The 17608-nt window shown below is 40.4% G+C and overlaps 1 protein-coding gene across 2 annotated transcripts in view; it reads right to left on the reverse strand.

Annotated features, from left to right (window-relative positions):
- Nucleotides 1-1355: 1355 nt before the first annotated feature.
- The window catches only part of MFSD2B (major facilitator superfamily domain containing 2B), a 34698-nt gene continuing 18445 nt past the window's right edge, over nt 1356-17608 (reverse strand). Inside the window, exons 7-14 of one of the 2 annotated variants that reach the window (XM_042829293.1) lie at nt 14938-15028; nt 14722-14843; nt 12950-13033; nt 12297-12377; nt 7129-7238; nt 5871-6014; nt 3916-4092; nt 1356-3081 (exon numbers count right to left, since the gene is read on the reverse strand). In XM_042829293.1, coding sequence (XP_042685227.1) covers nt 3024-3081; nt 3916-4092; nt 5871-6014; nt 7129-7238; nt 12297-12377; nt 12950-13033; nt 14722-14843; nt 14938-15028 — 867 coding nt within the window. In that variant the 3' untranslated portion in view covers nt 1356-3023. Of the gene's footprint in view, nt 3082-3911; nt 4093-5870; nt 6015-7128; nt 7239-12296; nt 12378-12949; nt 13034-14721; nt 14844-14937; nt 15029-17608 lie in introns of those variants that run through there. The other variant, XM_042829295.1, reaches the window with a different exon arrangement.

Below are 17608 nucleotides of genomic sequence, written 5' to 3' on the forward strand. Positions count from 1 at the left end.
TATCACTATCCACCCTTGTAAACAGCCATTCCCCTTCCTGTTTCTACGCTCCCTTCAAGTACTGGAAGGCCACAATGAGGTCTCCCTGGAGCCTTCTCTTCTCCAAGCTGAACAAGCCCAGTTCCTTCAACCTTTCCTCATAGGGGAGGTGCTCCAGCCCTCTGATCATCTCAGTGCCTCCTCTGGACCCGCTCCAAGAGCTCCATGTCCTTCCTGTACTGGGGGCCCCAGGCCTGGACGCAGTGCTGCAGATGGGGCCTCACAAGGGCCGAGTAGAGGTGGACGATCACCTCCCTCTCCCTGCTGGCCACCCCTTTTAATGCAGCCCAGAACACAGCTGGCCTTCTGGGCTGCAAGCACACTCTGCAGGCTGATGTCCATCTTCTCGTCCTCCAGGACCCCCAAGTCCTTCTCCATGGGGCTTGGGATCTCCACAGATCAAGGAGATCTTCTCCCAGTTTGTATAAATACCTGGGAATGGCCATAGTCCACATTACAGAGGACTACCCAGGGACAGTTAATTCTCTTGTCCTTTTCTCCCTCTATTTGTGTAAATCCATTTATTGGAACAGTTTGTACAAAGGTGGGCATTCTGTCCTTCAGACCCCCAGCTAGCTTAATCCACTCTCCCATGTTCTTAAAATTTTTTTGGGTATTACTCGAATGACAGCCCAGGGGAGGGGGCCTGGCCCTTCTTATTGACGATCAGGAGAGGCAGAAGGTTTATGTTCAGTTGACTCTTGTATGAATGGATGTCAATAAGAGAATCTGCTTCTTCTGGTCACATGTACTGAGCATGCATACAAAGTACACATTTTTTAAAACTCAGAAGAAAATGTACAAAGTTCATTTGTTTTATGGCACCAACAATAAGCTCTAAAAAAAAGAAAATTACAAAAAACTTACCAGTTTATGATCAAACTTTACAGTTGATGGTCAATCAACCTAGCTTACCGTGCAAGAAATTAAATGGTGGTGCTACACAGTTTAGAGGCAATTCCACATCTGATCTAGCAATAGTATCTGAGGCCATATTCAAGTTTTTCTGATCAGCCAGGAGTTTCTGCAACCTCTTTATCACTGGACTAAGATTTTGGTTCAAGTATGCTGATGTGGAATCTTTACCTTGTATCTACAGATTCATAACAGCTGAAAGCAAAACCTATTAAAATTAATAGGCTTTACTGGGACTTCTGAATGCTTTTAAAGGAGACCATTCAGACAGACACAAATGTTACAGAATAAATCAAATCCCCCAGGTTGTTTTCTATGATGTTTAGGAGCTATGTATAATAGTACATCATCCACATCAAAATGAAGTATATCTTGTATTTCAAATTCGATTCGACTGAAAATTGAAAACAGACTTTGTTTTTTATTGTTGTAAACACATATGCCCCAGGCAATACAAATCTTGGTTTGTTCAGGAGCTGAAACCTGAAAAAAAACCCATCCCCAGATGTCAGTTCACTACAAGTCTTCAACATCATTCACTCTTACCTACACACACTGAAAATACATCCTTAAAGACTCACTTGTGATTAAGTACTTTACCAAATTAGGACAGTTAGCCCTTAGACTTGCCTGAAAAGCTTTAGGTTTCCATACTAAACTTCATGAGACACTCTGTGGATGCACTGGGTTTATTTCACAGAGTCTTTCCCAGTTTTCAGGCCTGGCACCATGATTTGCCTCCCCAGATGGCCCTGAGCAAACTCCTTATGATCACTGCCCCCAGTGACACCTCCCAGTATGGTGTGCTGCTTGTCCAAAGGCACTTCCAGTACAGAATTAAGGCACCGTCCCATATGTGCATAAGCAAAGAAAGTGAACTGTAAATTTGTGTCTTGTCTTGCACTGTGCTAATTTCTTCATGAGAACAAGCCTTCAGGTCTTGGGTTCATCGCCCTCCAATTTAGATATGTTCCTTCACATCCAGTCGTATTAGCCTGAATTGGAGGTGTCTGTTTCTCACCGACTCCTCAAGCCCCAAATGACTTGGCCTGAACTTAACTACCCCCCAAAGCACCAGCCATTAGTTGCACCTTGTGTCAACAAAATGTGTTCAGCGAGTGAATCTATAGTAGAAATGAGGTTTCTGATAATGTATCTAAAGCACGATGGGATCTCTAACTGAACAGGATCACCAGTCAGGCGTAGCCTCGTTATTTTAAACGCTGTGTGCAAGCAGAGATTAGCAGTGATGCCATGGAATTTTGTATGGATGAAACTATACCAAATGAAAAACAGCAATTGCTTAAAGGCCAAAGTTACATAAAGTTGAATGGCACACTCTAATTTTTGGAAGAGACAACTGATTTGGGGTACCTCGAGCAGAGATGTTGTTTGTAAAATAAAGCGCTCACACTCTGGCAAAGATCAGTTCAAAGGTGTGTGAAACAAGGAACTCCAATGTGAGAATGTTCTGTTTCAAATGAAATCTACAATGTTAAATTGCATCAAAGCCTCTTCCAGAATTACTCTTTGTGAGAAAATCTTCAAAACATGTCTACATCTGTGATTTGTTTCATTTAAAAACTAACAAAATCCGAAATGTTTATAGGACACATCAGGATTCCAAAGTGCTTCCTAAACACACCGGTGTGCAATTTATAGGCAGAGATTAGGTTTATAGGTTCAGAAACCACCCCAGCCTCTGAGGCTGATACATATCAGATGTTAAAATTTGGGTAGTACACCAAATGTACATGCTTTTCCCTTGGCCTACAAGTTCATAGACCATTCTGCTGCAAAAAGATCACAGCTTTATGTTATCATTGAAAAACAAAGAAACAAAAAAACCCATATCTCCAGTAGCTTGCATTCCTGAATGGTTGTAATGTCTCTTTTACAACAGTGCATGGAATTATACCTACTTTTTGTCCCTCTCTTGATTTCATTACCGACTTTCGGAATCATTATTTATTCTTTCTGACAATATGGGAGCATGGACATGACCCAGAAGACTTTCACAGAGTTTGTGTGCAGGATGTGAGTTTAGGAAGTCTTTGTATTCAGAACTTTCAGACTGAGGTGTCCTCTTTGTGGTCATCCAGGTTCTCTGTGCTTTGATGGCTCCTTCTGTTAAAAGTAGGACAAATGATATGGTTTGTATTGTTATCTAGACAGGCCACAGCAGTGGTAGGCAGTCTCAAACAATTAATACAACATAGAACCACCACCAAGATGTGCTTGTTATGGACAGTGACTGTCGTGCCTATGCTGAAGGGAGAGTGACATTTTAGGTATGGAAATATTTTGAAATTGAATCTACCAGTCTTGTAGGATGGACTGCTTTTATGCATGCCCTCAGTATACGAGTCTTTCATTTAACAGAGATGGATGATTTTGAGCTACACAAGATTTTCTTTATAGAGGAATAGAGAAGAAAGAAGAGGATGAAGGGTCAGAGACAAGGAAAAATGGAAAGAGTGCTCAAAGTTGTCCTTTCTTTTTCTCCCATGGTCTTTTCTGCCTGCTCCCCTAAATGATTTGGATGTTTCTTATACACCATAAACACCAAGAACGCTGTCAATAATCCTATTTTCTTCTATATATAAGGAAATTGCAACTATTCACATTTTCTTCAGCAATTTAATGTATCTAGAAGATTCTCCATGAGTGCACTGAAACACTGCAATAACAGTGCTCTGTGTGCCACCCCAAAGATCTAAAATATAGCAGCTGATATATATCTGGGAAATGTTCCACTAAACAGCCAGTACAACACTACAAAAATAAGGTACTGGAGCATGTAATGGTATCATTCAGTTAATAATTCAACTGATAGAATGTTGTTCTGTTTTCTTCTGAGGAATATAAATGTATACACACTGGTAGCTAGTAATTTCTCCCCAGTATGACTAAAAGCTGCTGTAATGATGTCACTGCTATTTTTTGCTAGTTCAAACCTACCTTAACACTTCAAGTGCAAGCTTTGTTTCCTTCCGACTTTCTTCAGTGATTGGGTAGAAGAGAAGTATAAGTAAACCTACGAAGATGAGGATGGCAGGAACTGCTCCAATGAGGATTTTCAGAGTGAGGATCACGTCCTTGGATTGTCTGCATATTCCTGGCTTGTACCCAGTAAATCTAAACCAATGGAAATTACAGTGGTGTGCATATGTCCAAAACCTGTAGACACTTGCTCATCTGGAAGTCTCCTGCTTGAATCACTCCTTTCAGCCAATGCTCTTGAAGACTCTTCTCCCGTTTTAATGTCTTTCTTTTTTTTTTTTTTTTTTTTTTAATATCCCTCTTTTTCCTCTTCTTCCCTACATGTTTTGTATCTTGTTTTTCAGATCTCATCTTTCTGCCATTTCATATAGCTGCATTATTTCTGTATTTTCTCATTGTTGTACTGTAACATTTAACTGTTAAGAGGAGGCTGGAATCCCAAACAAGGAAATTGGTCTGATCTGTGCCTCCTATTAATATTCAGCAAAGTATTTAACCTCAGCTTTAAAAAATGCAAATAATCCTACCAATTTCAGCAGCAATTCTTAACCTTAATTTAAACACATACTTAAGCACGCTGTTCAACACAGACAAATTTACTCAAGTGCTGAGAGTTAGGTACACATTTACACTGTGTTGATACAGAGCTCTCCTGCAGCCCCACAAGAGCTGATACACTCAAGTTCCCATTCCCAGTTTGCAGAATGAGTTTGCATTCCTCAGAATATTCACCTATGTTCTCCCACAAACATCTGCCTTGGCAAACTGTTGGGAGCTAACTGGAGTGGAATAATGAAAGGGCTTATTGGTAAACAGCTGATTTGCTCGTTTTAAACTCTTCCTAAATAGTCAGTAAAAACTAGCAGGTCTGATTTCAGGGTCTTTTTTTATTTTGTTTTTTTCCTTTTAATTTTTTCCCCTTTTTTTTGGGGGGGGGGAGGTATTGTGGCATCCTTCACAAACTTTGTCGAAGTTTGTTACAGGAGCAGCCGTGAACAGCTCATGCAGTAAGCCTCACTCAGCCTTCCTTCTGTTATTTTGGCTTCATGGTTTTCAAATGAGAGCAGCAATTGCAAACAGTTTAATCAAGGCTGGGTTCTGGGTTCTGATATTCTGCTGCAAATAAACTGATCTCCTTAGCAGAAACAAAATTAGAGAAATGTAAACATATGGAGTAGGGTGGAGGTGCCTGGTGAATATTTGTTCTTTTCAAGCACCTATCCAAAATACCTGCCTAATTGCACAGGCTTCTTCATCAAATTGCAGAGTGATTTCTAATTTCACACTTTCTTCCACACTTAATAATGTTGATCAAAACTTTTGTCAAAATAAAACAAGAAACTTTTACAAATGAGGGTGTTTGTTGTTAGGATTTAAATCTCCTAGGCCAAAAATGTTCAGCAAAGCATCAGCTGTTTCTTAGCAGTTTTGACTGCAGGCCTTGAAGCAAAATAGCCTGGTTACCAAAACCTGACACAAAGCCAAAAGTTAAATAAAGATTCACACAATTTCACTTCTAAGGCAGGTGCTGGGAGGAGAACGACTCATTTTTTGTAGACCAAAATCCCAGATACAATAGAGATTGCTCAGAAAAGGTATATCTCTCATGGTGACCTTCATCTGCTGAGCTTTCATATTCAGTTCTTTATTCATGTAAGCCACTACAATTAACAAAAATAATTTGAGAACTGTAATGTCTAAAGGAAAGTCAGGTCTTTCTGAACTGAAACTTGCTAGGGCAAGTGGCTGAATGCTCAGTGGCCTGGCCTATATGATAACAAGCCTGTCCTTAGTGGCCAGTCAACTGGAGCTGCTGGCACTTCCAGACTCAGAGCAAAAGGCAACTAATGCAACAGGGTAAAGGCAGAGCACTACAGAGTAGATCCACTAAATGAAAACACAGTGTTACTTACTCCAGGCAAGCTGCAGAAATTCCTAAGCCGATTCCAGCTGACATCTTGGTAAAGAAAACGTAAGAAGAATAGAAAATGGTTTCATGTCCTTTCCTGTGGGGATTCTGCAGGCGGAAGTTATCAACAACATCAGGCAGCATTGACCTACAGGTAAACAATACAAGAGTAAAACTCAAGCTGAACACTCTTCTCAAAGTCCAAACTTACTGACACTCAAACCTCCACTTTCTAAAAGCTGATTGAGGTAGTGCAGATAGTTATGCAGCTGAGAGAATCCAGTTCAAAATGTCTTATTGCTAGACAAGAGGGCAAAAATCCTTGTAAGAAATGCATAGTCACATGTTAGCAAGTATAAGAACAATAGAGAAACTATCAGACCCTTGTTGGGAGTGGACAGAATTCTTTAGATTGACTAATTCCATCAAAAGGTGTGATATTAAAATAACTCTTGACAAGCTAACAAAATTTTCTGAAACCAGTGGGGCTTCTTCTCTCTTAAAAGAGAGAATCCTTCAAATAGAAGTATTGAATTTGGTGATCGGAAATAAGAATGAAAGCTGCACAAATGTTAACTGCAAATTGACATTTTTTCCAGTATATTTCATTATTTGCTGCTGGAATAAAAGGCTTATGACCTGTGCAGAAAGGCAGCACATATTGCATTACATTTCCAAGATCTCTTGGAGTTTTCAGGGAATTGTCCAAATGAGAAGTGCAAAACAGCTCTTAACAATGGTCTTGCTTTCTGGTCAACGTGACCTGAACAATAATTATTCCATGCGGAAAAGAAATCTCCCATTCTTCCCACGTATTTTCAGTCCTAGAACCAACAAATCTCAGTTTCTTTCATCCATATTGTTGTAGTATTTAATCCATAACATAGGATTGCTCAAGAGAGATACACTGCTTGACCTTCTGTGCTGCTTAATTGCTCAAGCATTAATTTGAGTACAACATCCAACTTCATCATTAATGTAGTTCTATTAGAAACCAAACCTAAGCAACTGATTTACTGTAATCACGACTTCAACACTACTTAGGCTATTGATTAATATGGATACTTTTAAGCAGCTACAGTTACAATACAGGCATAATCCATTAACAACAGCATAATTACAGCCTTTATTATAAAAGCAAAAACAAATTACTGGAAGGGACTCTTGCCAAATTATGTCCCTTTCAGAGGCAAATTCTACCCAGTACACTTATACAAATAGACATACAACCCGTCTCCACCTCAAATGTAAAATTTTCCTACCATGGCAACAGCAGAGATGCTGCAATGCTCAGACCAGAGACAAAGGCCACGAAGTAAGCCAGGATTGGGTTTGGAATGGTCACTAGCATGACTGCAAAAGGAATCATCCACTGAGGAAGAAGAGAAACAGTACATATAAATTACAGTGTGCACTATTAAGTGTATGTGAATTGTTTCTTTCAAAGTAGAAGGTTGTCTTGTGAAATGATACATCATACATAGCAAAGACTTGTGCTTCAGTATTATGGTGAAGTGGCACAAGTCACTACGGTTACCCTCAAAATTGAACTAATTTGGGCTGCTTGGGATTTGTTTTCTGGCAGTACTTTAAACCACCAGTTTTCTTTAACTTCAACTTGAGGCAGTGAGCTTACAGGATTGAAAATTCACTGTTTTAAATGCTGATGGAATGTACGCAGCCCAGCTGTCACATATCCGTCACATGTTCCATCTCCACTGCCTGTGAACCATGGGCACAGCACATGTAGAATCCAGAACCAGGGGCTTATCTACAGGGCTTTTTAATGATAGGGGATTAGTTTAATATAAAGCATTTCAATCTTCTATGGTCACAGCTAGGAAACTGAGGGTATGAGAAGAGCTTTCACAGGGAGCAATTCCCTTAAGCACTGCTATTTACAGTTCTGTATGATAAGTGATTCTGGGAGTCCTGGAGTCTAATCCATTATGTTTATGTTTTAAATGCATTTCCCATCTAAAGCATTTTCTCCTAACCTAAGGAGGCAGAAAATAACCTTTCCTGACAGCATGTTTCCAGCACAGACAGCCCAGTGTTGTGGCAAAATCATTATTTCACCACAAGAGAGCACTCCAGCAATACAAGATTTTATGTTGCCTATAAGCAATTTTATGACAGGCTTATGCTCCACATGGGGCCCCACTCAGAAACCAAAGGACTTAAACAAAATTACAGATCAATAATAATAATCATTGTAATTGTAATTTTCTATTGGCAGAGAAGAACAACCCATAAGACTGAGGCTGCAGCACCCTAGAGTTTGACTCATGCAATGCTAGTGCAATCATGGGGGCACTATTCCTGATGCAATAAGCAGCTAATGTGTCTTTTTCCTTCCTCTTTGTGAAGCAAAAAATACTCTGCTACCCTGTTCCCTAGCCACAGTGCTGCACTGAATCATAAACAATATCCCACAGTTAACATGCACCTTCCATCCATTCACTGGCAGCACAATGGCAGGGGACCCTCCTGGGATGTGGAAGGTGATGCTGACCTATGTGAGAGCACAAGATGAAGGGCAGAGCAGGAAAAACTGCAGTGAGGCTTCACACAAAAGCATGCTTCCATACTGAACAGTGCTGATAGAAGGCATTCAGACAATGGTGTATGTTTGGTGAAGTGAAAGACCAGAGAAATTTGTGGACTTAATGTTTTGTTTTTTTTAAAGTCCTCCAAAACCCAGAGATCCAGGGTACTCAAAAAGTTAGTTAGACATCCCTCTGCTTAGTGAAGATTGGTGCTGGGTTAAAGTTAGTACAGAAAATTCAGTCGAGTATGGCCCCTAGATTATTATCCATTATTACTTTTTCATGGAAGCAGTGATGAAGTTGCAATGAAGAATCCATCAAAAAAGACTTTAGGGCTTTGAGATCATAGAATCATAGAATCATAGAATCGCCCAGGTTGGAAAAGGCCTTAAAGATCATCGAGTCCAACCTCAACCTAACCATACTACCCCACCTCTAACTGCCCTCCGCTCAATCATGTCCCTGAGCACCACAAACAAATGGATTTTAAACACATCCAGGGATGTGACTCAACCACCTCCCTGGGCAGCCTATTGCAGTGCTTAACAGCCCTTTCTGTAAAGAAGTGCTTCCTGATATCCAACCTAAACTGACCCTGGCACAACTTGAGGCCGTTTCCCCTCATCCTGTCACCAGTGAGAAGAGACCAGCCCCGCTCTGCTGTAAGCACCTTTCAGATACTGGAAGAGAGCAATCAGGTCTCCCCTCAGCCTCCTTTTCCCCAGGCTGAACAGCCCCAGCTCCTTCAGTCTCTCTTTACAGGCCATATTCTCCAAGCCCTTCACCAGCCTTGTTGCCCTTCTCTGGACCTGCTCCAGCACCTCCATGTCCTTTCTGTACTGAGGTGCCCAATGAGATGATTGGCTAAGGGATCATGTAAGTGTAAGCAATATTTCCCTCCACTCTTTCAGGTACAGGGAATGATACTGGAAGAAAAAGGCAGATCAGCTTATGAAGGCTGGTGTTGCTGGCAAAACGATGGGGTTTTTTGATCATGAGATGGTCTACATGGCATCACAGTGGTTGGCACCTGATGGGTTGCACCTTTCTCAAAGACAGAAAGGGATTTTTGCTCAAGAGTTTGCAGGCATGAATGAAAGATTTAAGCTAGATTCAAAGGAGGAAAGGAAAATAATCAGGCTCACTGGTGATGAGCTATGGGACTCCTATCCCATAGCTAACAAGGGGACAGCATGCTAAAAGTTCCTTCATTTTCTTCTGTAAGGCCCTAGGTTCATAGTAACACATATGAAATGTTTCTACTCCAGTGTATGCAGCATGAAGAATAAGCAAAAAGAGCTAAAAGCTTTGGCTTGAATCAGAGCTATGGCAACACTGGTACAGATGAGACTTAGTGGGAAGAGCCTGCGACTGGTGGCTACGATGGATGGTTATAGGCTCTTCAGAAGTGACACGCAGGACACGTGTGGTAGGAGTAGCACTGTATGTAATTGGAGAGTTGGACTGTATGAAGCTCATGATAACACAACTGAGGGACTCTGTGTAAGGATTAAAGGCAGGATCTGGTTATGCGTTAGGAAAAGGTTCTTTGCCAGAGGAACACTGGAACAGGATTTCCAGGCAATGGTCACGGCCTCAAGCTGGCTGCAGTTCAAGAAGCATTTTGACAATGTTCTCAAACATTGGGTTTGAATTTTGGTTGGACCTCTGTTGAGCCAGGAGTTAGAGTCAATGAACCCTGTGGGTCACTTCCAACTTAGGATGTTCTGTGATTCTATGAAAAGCAAATGTTAGCTAAGATGGAAGGCAGATCTGTGAGGTTTATTGTTGAGCAAACTTAGAAAAGGGAAACACATCTGTGTGCATACACAGCATCTTCAAGAACCTTTAATACACAAATAAAGAGAAAGAGAGGTCTTTTGTTAGACATCTTGCCAAAACCATGATTCAACAGTTGCCACATGCAAATTTTTTCATGAAAATTCTACCTCCAGCCACAAAGACTGACTGATTGTAAACTCAGTGTCTGTCCCTAACTGTTTGTCTAAATTTAACAAAGCGTATGGAAGCAGAAGCCAATAAACCGCAGTGCAACATTTCTAGTCTGTGCACCAATCTGGGCATGGGAAGGATCTTGTTTGGTTATGACCCTATACTTTAAGGAGATCTAGTCTTTGAACTTCTAGTCAGTACACAGATGACTGGTCATATGGGGAACAACTGAAAAGAGAACAATACCAGGAGTGGGAAGCCAAGATTCCTGTTGTCCATCTAGCTACCCTGCCTTCTATGCTCTTTCAGAGTTTCTTCAATGCAGAACTGCTTTCACAGAAAAATGACTCAGAGAAATTCTAATTCTTTTTTTCTGGAAACTTATTTTCAAATTAGAACTTCACCCTAAAAGATGAGTAAGATTTTGGAGAAAAAACTTTTCTCCTGTCTCCTTCCCTTCCAGGAGAACATTCCTGAGTGACAACACAGGAGCTTTGAATGATATGATTTTGTTTTACAGTGAGAGAGAACAGATTAGTTGTACAGATCACACAGGGTGGTAGTATAGGAAGCTCCTGTGATGCACTGCCAGACATAAAATCCATCACTGAGCACTCAGAAAGCATTCACGATCCCTTGAGAAATATCTACAAGGTGAAAGGCTTTTTCCAGTCCAACCCTTGCTTAGATCACAACACAGTCAAGCAATTCAACTGTAAAATTAAGTTAAACCATGTTTGCAGAGGTGCCAACAGGCTTTCCAGTTATGTTAAACTAAATTTATAAAGCCAAGTTGGTTGAAGAAAGCATTTTTCATAGCCAAATACATGGAGTTTTCCTAAGAAGGAAATCTTCATTCCCTGATCCACCCAATGGTCCAATACTGCTTTTGGCAATTATCTTCGCTCAAATGTTAAAAATAAATGAGGATGGGACTGAGATTCCAGATGTCTACTTCAAGACAAATTGCTATTCAGCGTATTTGGAATAGGGGTTTTAGGGTTACTTCTGATTCTTTGAAAGTCATTCTAACACACAGATTGTAATTGCATAAAATGATAACCATTCAACTATATTCATTATTTGTCACCAGACCTAAACTTTTCAACTTTGTTCAGACTTGACATATAACTTCAGGCTGGATTTTCCAAGTCTTCACACTTTGTAGTACACAAAAGAGACAATTTCTTTTTTTCTTCTTTCATAAGTAATTGAAGGTAAACAGGGGAAAATGGGGAGTAACAGGCCTATACAATGGTCCATTGAGGATGATGACAGAAAATTGCTACTGTCTTCACTAAGTGAAGAATTTAAAATAATCCATCAGAGATGAGGGCAGGCTCCCTGAGGTGGCTTTGTGGAGTTGTGTCAGAGAAAAACTAGGCTTCCTTTCTCAGGCGGGTCAGGTAATTTCCATTACTTCACTAATAACTGTCCATTCCCAGTCACAGGGATGTGGGCACCTGCTTCTGCTTAGGCTTCTAGAGTAGCATGTGGAATAGACCTCTGTTTCTTCCTTTGTGACTGAATTAAAAATGCAGCCAGCTGAGCATCATACATAAAGCTAGCCTTGTACAACAGATAACTTGAACAGGTAGCCTGTCAACTTGAGTCAAATGGATCTGAATTTATTAAACACCATTTGTGCTCACTTCTGGGAGCAGTGAAATGCAGAGCTTGTGCAGATTGTTGAAAATAATAATTATAAAAAATGTTGAGACCTCCTTAAGCATCTATTCATTTGTTAAAAGTTTCTCTTGAAAGCTTGGAATCAGCCTAAAATTTTGTGTAACAATTTTAAAACTTTAAAACTGAGCAAATTTCTTGTACCTTAAGGTCATAAACACATGAAATAATTCCTGAAATGGCTCCACTTGTCACAGTAAGTGAGCACAAGATCTTTTTCTTTCCTCCAAGGATTTGCTTACCGAAATCCCACATGCTGCACACTTCTTGCCAAATCGCTGCAGAAACTTCTGCCAGAAGGGAATGCTCACAACTGCTGATACCTACAATTAACAGATAAATACAGATAAAGAAAATCTGTGCCGTGCTCACTGCTACTTCATAGGCTTCATTGTCTTCATCAGCTGCAGAGCTCACCAATCTCATTTTGCATAGTACATGATGGTCTGAAAAGCAGACAAACTTGCAGATTGCTCCCTCTCACTCTCCAAGTGGTTGGTCTGATTCATTCTTATATGTTACAAATGAAAACGATGCGAGAGGTTTTAACAAAGATAAATATCAAAATACAGTAGCAAGCTTTTCTTTTCCTAACGTAAGCCACTGCAGTTAAAGTTACACAATCACTAAAGCCCAAGCATACTGCAAATATTTGTATTTCATCCTGCTGTCTTTTACCTCATGATTTGAACCTGACACATGATCATTTAGTTAAGCCCTATCCCACAGTACAGGAAGAAAGCTGAAGAGCAATATACACATATCTTAAAGTACACTTAGAGTACATACCCCAGCTCAGTCTATACAGAAAAGACTTCTTGTCTTTTAGAACTTTGTGCTAAAAAGCAGTGGGACTGAACTGGCAAATAAAAATATAAAACAAACCACAACTCACCAAGATGGTCACCACCAAATACTGGAAGTGATAGCGAAGATCAGCTGCATGAGTACAGAACAGGACAAAGTTGCCCTGCTCTAGCTGTTGAAGATATTTGGTGACCACCACCAAAAGAAGGAAGAGAAAAAAAGATAAAAAGACATCACACTCTGTACTAGCCAAACATACCTGCGGACCGATTTATCAAATGTAGGATTTAAGAGTTATGCAAGAACTTAAGCAGTCACTCTCCTTTTATCACTGGAGTAACACACCAACAATATTAGAGCAAGCAGGAGGAAAGCTATGATTCTAACAGAAAGCCAGATTCTAACAGCATAAACATGTCCAAACCAGGAACTGCCCCATGAGAGGATTCTATCTAAAGACTCTGTTCCCTATGCTGCAACTTCCTTGAGTCATGGTCACAGTCACAGCTGCAGACCACCATAAAATTGTCCTTCCTTTTCCATGGCCCCTTCATTCTTTCACCAGAAGTTCTGATTCCCTAACAAGTTACTCTTCAACTAGAATTGCTCGCATGCCAACCTCCTGTAGTAAAGTAGCTGCTGTTTTGGCTAAGGAGCACAGCTTTGGGTTAGGTGAATGTTCACTGGATGGGAGCTGACTGAATGGATGCTGCATTTGTGCTGTACTCATACTGACTGAATGGATGCTGGAAGGACCTAGACCAAAGGGACTTCCATTTCTTTGTCTCTGTTACTTTTGGTGCCTGCAACTCCCAGATGTTAGCAAAAATGCTTCTCCTATCATTTCTCACACTTGGGCCTCCAAGTTAAAGGACAACCTTACTAACTATGCCCAAATTCATGCCAGCAGGAGACTTCAATGCTTCTTTGGCAAGCAGACTTTGCAAGGAACTTAGTAATTCACCATGACTGCTGGTGAACACAGCACTGGTGTCTCACATGCTCAGTTTTTATCCTCCCTCCTGATACGCGCTGTGATGTGTGGCTCATATGACTAAGAGTCTATTGACAAAAACATGGATATTATGTGCTTTTCAAACTAAAGCCACTTCAACTTATAGGTAGTGTCAGGCTCACGTTAAAACTATGTATTTGCTGAGCTGAATACAGCTCATGTAACAAAAAAGATCTTTAAAAGATCAGGGAGTAAAAGTTTCTTACCAAGTGGCTTCACATTTTTTCTACAGTTCCTCTCTGTGGAAGGACATACTGCATCATTTTGTGAAAGCCACATTCTACTGCAGGTCCTGATTTGAAAATCAGCTCTATCTACCTCTGAAATAGCTAAGACTACCTGCCTCTGAACATCTAACTCTAACCTAATGCCTTCCATCACAGAATTCTCTTCCAGAACCAGTTCAGCCACTGTCTGAGATCAGTCACCTACGCAAAGGAAAGAGGGCAATGGTTTAAAGTGGCACAGCAGAACAGACAGAAGAGCAAAAACACTCTCTAAGCAACTGAAACCACAGGAGACTGTAGATGGATAATACATAATGACCCAGTCTGGGTCACTGGGACTAGTTCTTCACCTCTTATAAAAAAAAATAATAAAACCCCATCTTTCAGTGGTCGGGACTTTGGTTTTCCTTCTTGTTTGAATGAACCATCTCCAGCAGCTTAGAATCCCAGGCACCAAAAAAAGGCTCTGGTTCCCTGCTGATTTCTAGGGAAAGGTACCACCCCCTTGATCATCACCTCCAGACACAAGTCAAAGGTTATTTGCATTTTAGCTGCTTCAGACTCTCTCATGCTGGGACTGGAATGAGGCCAACATACAGCCTTAGAGACTGAAGTTACCTGAACTGCTGTTGAGATGAGAAGAAATGAAGCTGTAAGTTTCACGTATGGGCCGTGCTTCATGGTGAGTCCAAGCCCCTTGCAAAAAGGAATTGCTCTGTCTGAACTCAAGGCATAAGGATCTAAGAGGAACAGAATACTTAAAATAACAATCTTTTCCAGAGACAACTATGAAATAATTATTAGCAAATCTAGGCATGTTTAAATATATCTTACCATCTTTTTCCTTTACTCCAAGGAAAAGAATGAGAATTCCAAGAAGATATATACCTCCTATAACCCCTGCTGCAATCATATAGACTTTTGCCTTTGAAAAGAAAAAAGGACATATTTGAAATGGTGACAGGAGAGTGACAAATCATTATGAAAATTTCAGTCTTTCTTTCTGGTGAGTCATCTGCAAGTGAAGAAATGCTCGTCTAAACAGTGCCAACTGTCTATCCTTTAATTCTGTGAAGAACTTTCACTTCTGCAATTCATTTATAAACAACCTACTTAAGGATAAATCCAGGAGGAGGAGAAAAAGAAGGTGTGAACAAAGGGCAACTGTGCTGGCAACAGGAATATGAAAAAAACAGCTGATGTTGAGACCAGCTATAGACAAACACAGTCATTTGTCAAAAGCACACAGCATTCATAGAATGATTCTGGGTTATTGTTTTTTATTTTATTTCAAATCTTGTTGACCTTCCTACACAGACCTGAAAGTGTCTTCATTCTGAGTGGGAAAGGCTTCTGAGCTGATGCAAACATAACTGTTACAGTTACTGCATTTATACATAACAATAATAAAATCTTACTTTAGGCTTTAATAAATTTTAGAAAGCACATTTTAATGATGTTTTGAGAACAGTAGCTTGCATGCTTGTTTTCCCAGTTAGGCAGTGAAATGTTCAAGCAAATTCAGAAATCTTTGCTTTCTATTAAGCCAGGTGAAAAAGCCCTCCAAGGATACCTCCCACACAAATCATGTTTATTGTTTCTGACTGTGATTATATCATCTCTTGAATAAAGCTTTACAATTTTATGTTGCTTTAGTTTTCTGTAATAATTTAGTTTTTACTATGAAAGATAAAATAAGTGCTGGTTTTAGAGCTTTTTGACAAAGATTACTTGATACGAAAATTGAATTCTGAATGATCAGTACTATGTTGCAAAAGGCAGGATTATGAATGTAGGAACACAATGGTAAATAGGCATGCAGTCACAAGAATGTACTCCCAAATATGAAGTCACTCAGTGTAGAGGCAAAGTTAGAGAGATGAACCACTGTAGTGTTTTAATTGGGCAATCTTCAAGTGTTCATTTAGACAGCTTTCAAGATGACAACTTTCGTTAGGGTACTTACATTTCAGAAAGGGACATGGAGAAATGAAGAACAGTGTTGTATTTCTTTATTTGGGATAAAGACATTCTGGATTGCAAAACTGTAACATAGTCCAGACTACATTTATACTGCTGGCTACGGTTTGCACAGACTGCAGACTACAGTAGTGCCAGTACTTGAATTCACTTAAACAAGGTAAAAAAACCCAACAGCCTAGACAGGACAGAAGGGGCTAAAAAGGATAATCACAATGATTTGTTGTGAATTCTGTATTTCATATCTATTCATTTGTTAATTTGCTTGAAGTAATTGAACTAAATGCTTTCTTTCCCAGGTCTTAGCTATGTGTAACTCAAGCCTTACTCACCCAAACTACTAAGGATTTTCATAGTGGGCCAAATAAGATTCTCCGACCCTCAACAAAACTTGTTAGCCTATATCAATGTGTGATTTGCAGTAGGAAAGATCTGCTCCTCTAAGCTGTGTATTTCATTTTGAAGTTCTATATAGAAACAACATCAGGACAGCTTAGATGCTAAATAACCAGTTCTTTCAGTTCCCTTTTTTAATAATGAGCAAAATAACCTCAGTCATTCATAAGGTCTGCCTTTAAAAGAGGTATGCTCTTGAGCAACTAGGCATCAGTCTGTGACAAAAAAGATTAGGGTCATTCTCCCAAATGGCTCTAAGAGAAATCATCAAGATTTCACCTCTTCTAAATATAAATATATGTATATATATGTTCATAGACCCTATCCATTCCCTAACTTATAAATGATTGTCCACCACTCACACAGTCAAGATTCAGTGTCTCCAGTCAATCATCCAGTTGGGTGCACGCTCTGTTTGCACATCCCAGAATCACAGAATCACCAAGGTTGGAAAAGACCTTCAAGATCATCAGGACCAACCATCCACCTGTCACCAATAGTTCTCACTAAACCATGTCCCTCAACACAACATCCAAACGTTCCTTGAATACCTCCAGGGTTGGTGACTCCACCACCTCCCTGGGCAGCCCATTCCAGTGCCTGACCACTCTTTCAGAGAAGTAGTACTTCCTAACGTCCAGCCTAAACCTCCCCTGGTGCAGCTTGAAGCCATTCCCTCTAGTTCTATCACCAGTTACACACGAGAAGAGGCTGACCTCCAGCTCACTACAACCTCCCTTCAGGCAGTTATAGAGAGCAATAAGATCTCCCCTGAGCCTCCTCTTCTCCAGGCTGAACAATCCCAGCTCCTTCAGCTGCTCCTCATAAGGCCTGTGCTCCAAATCCCTCACATCATACAAATGAAAGGCAAGTGCCCTGTCGTGCCATGTAAAGCAGCTCTCTTGTGTGTGTTGGTGGTCAGGCATGCTCTCATAATACAATGAAGCTGATATCAGGTCATGCAATGGCAAAAAATTGGGATTCTCACAAAACAGGGCAGTAGGGAGTGAGGCAGGTTGCCAAAGCACTTTGTTCACACTATGGCTTCTGCCCATACCTGAGGGTTTTTTGGGAAAAAGGGCAGCAGAAGACAAGGAGAGAATTGAGCCTTTCCCACAGAAAACAGCTG

Source organism: Centrocercus urophasianus, unplaced genomic scaffold, assembly GCF_019232065.1.
Source record: "Centrocercus urophasianus isolate 14NV4802_14NV808 unplaced genomic scaffold, USGS_Curo_1.0 seq_10, whole genome shotgun sequence".
Classification (NCBI taxonomy): Eukaryota; Metazoa; Chordata; class Aves; order Galliformes; family Phasianidae; genus Centrocercus; species Centrocercus urophasianus.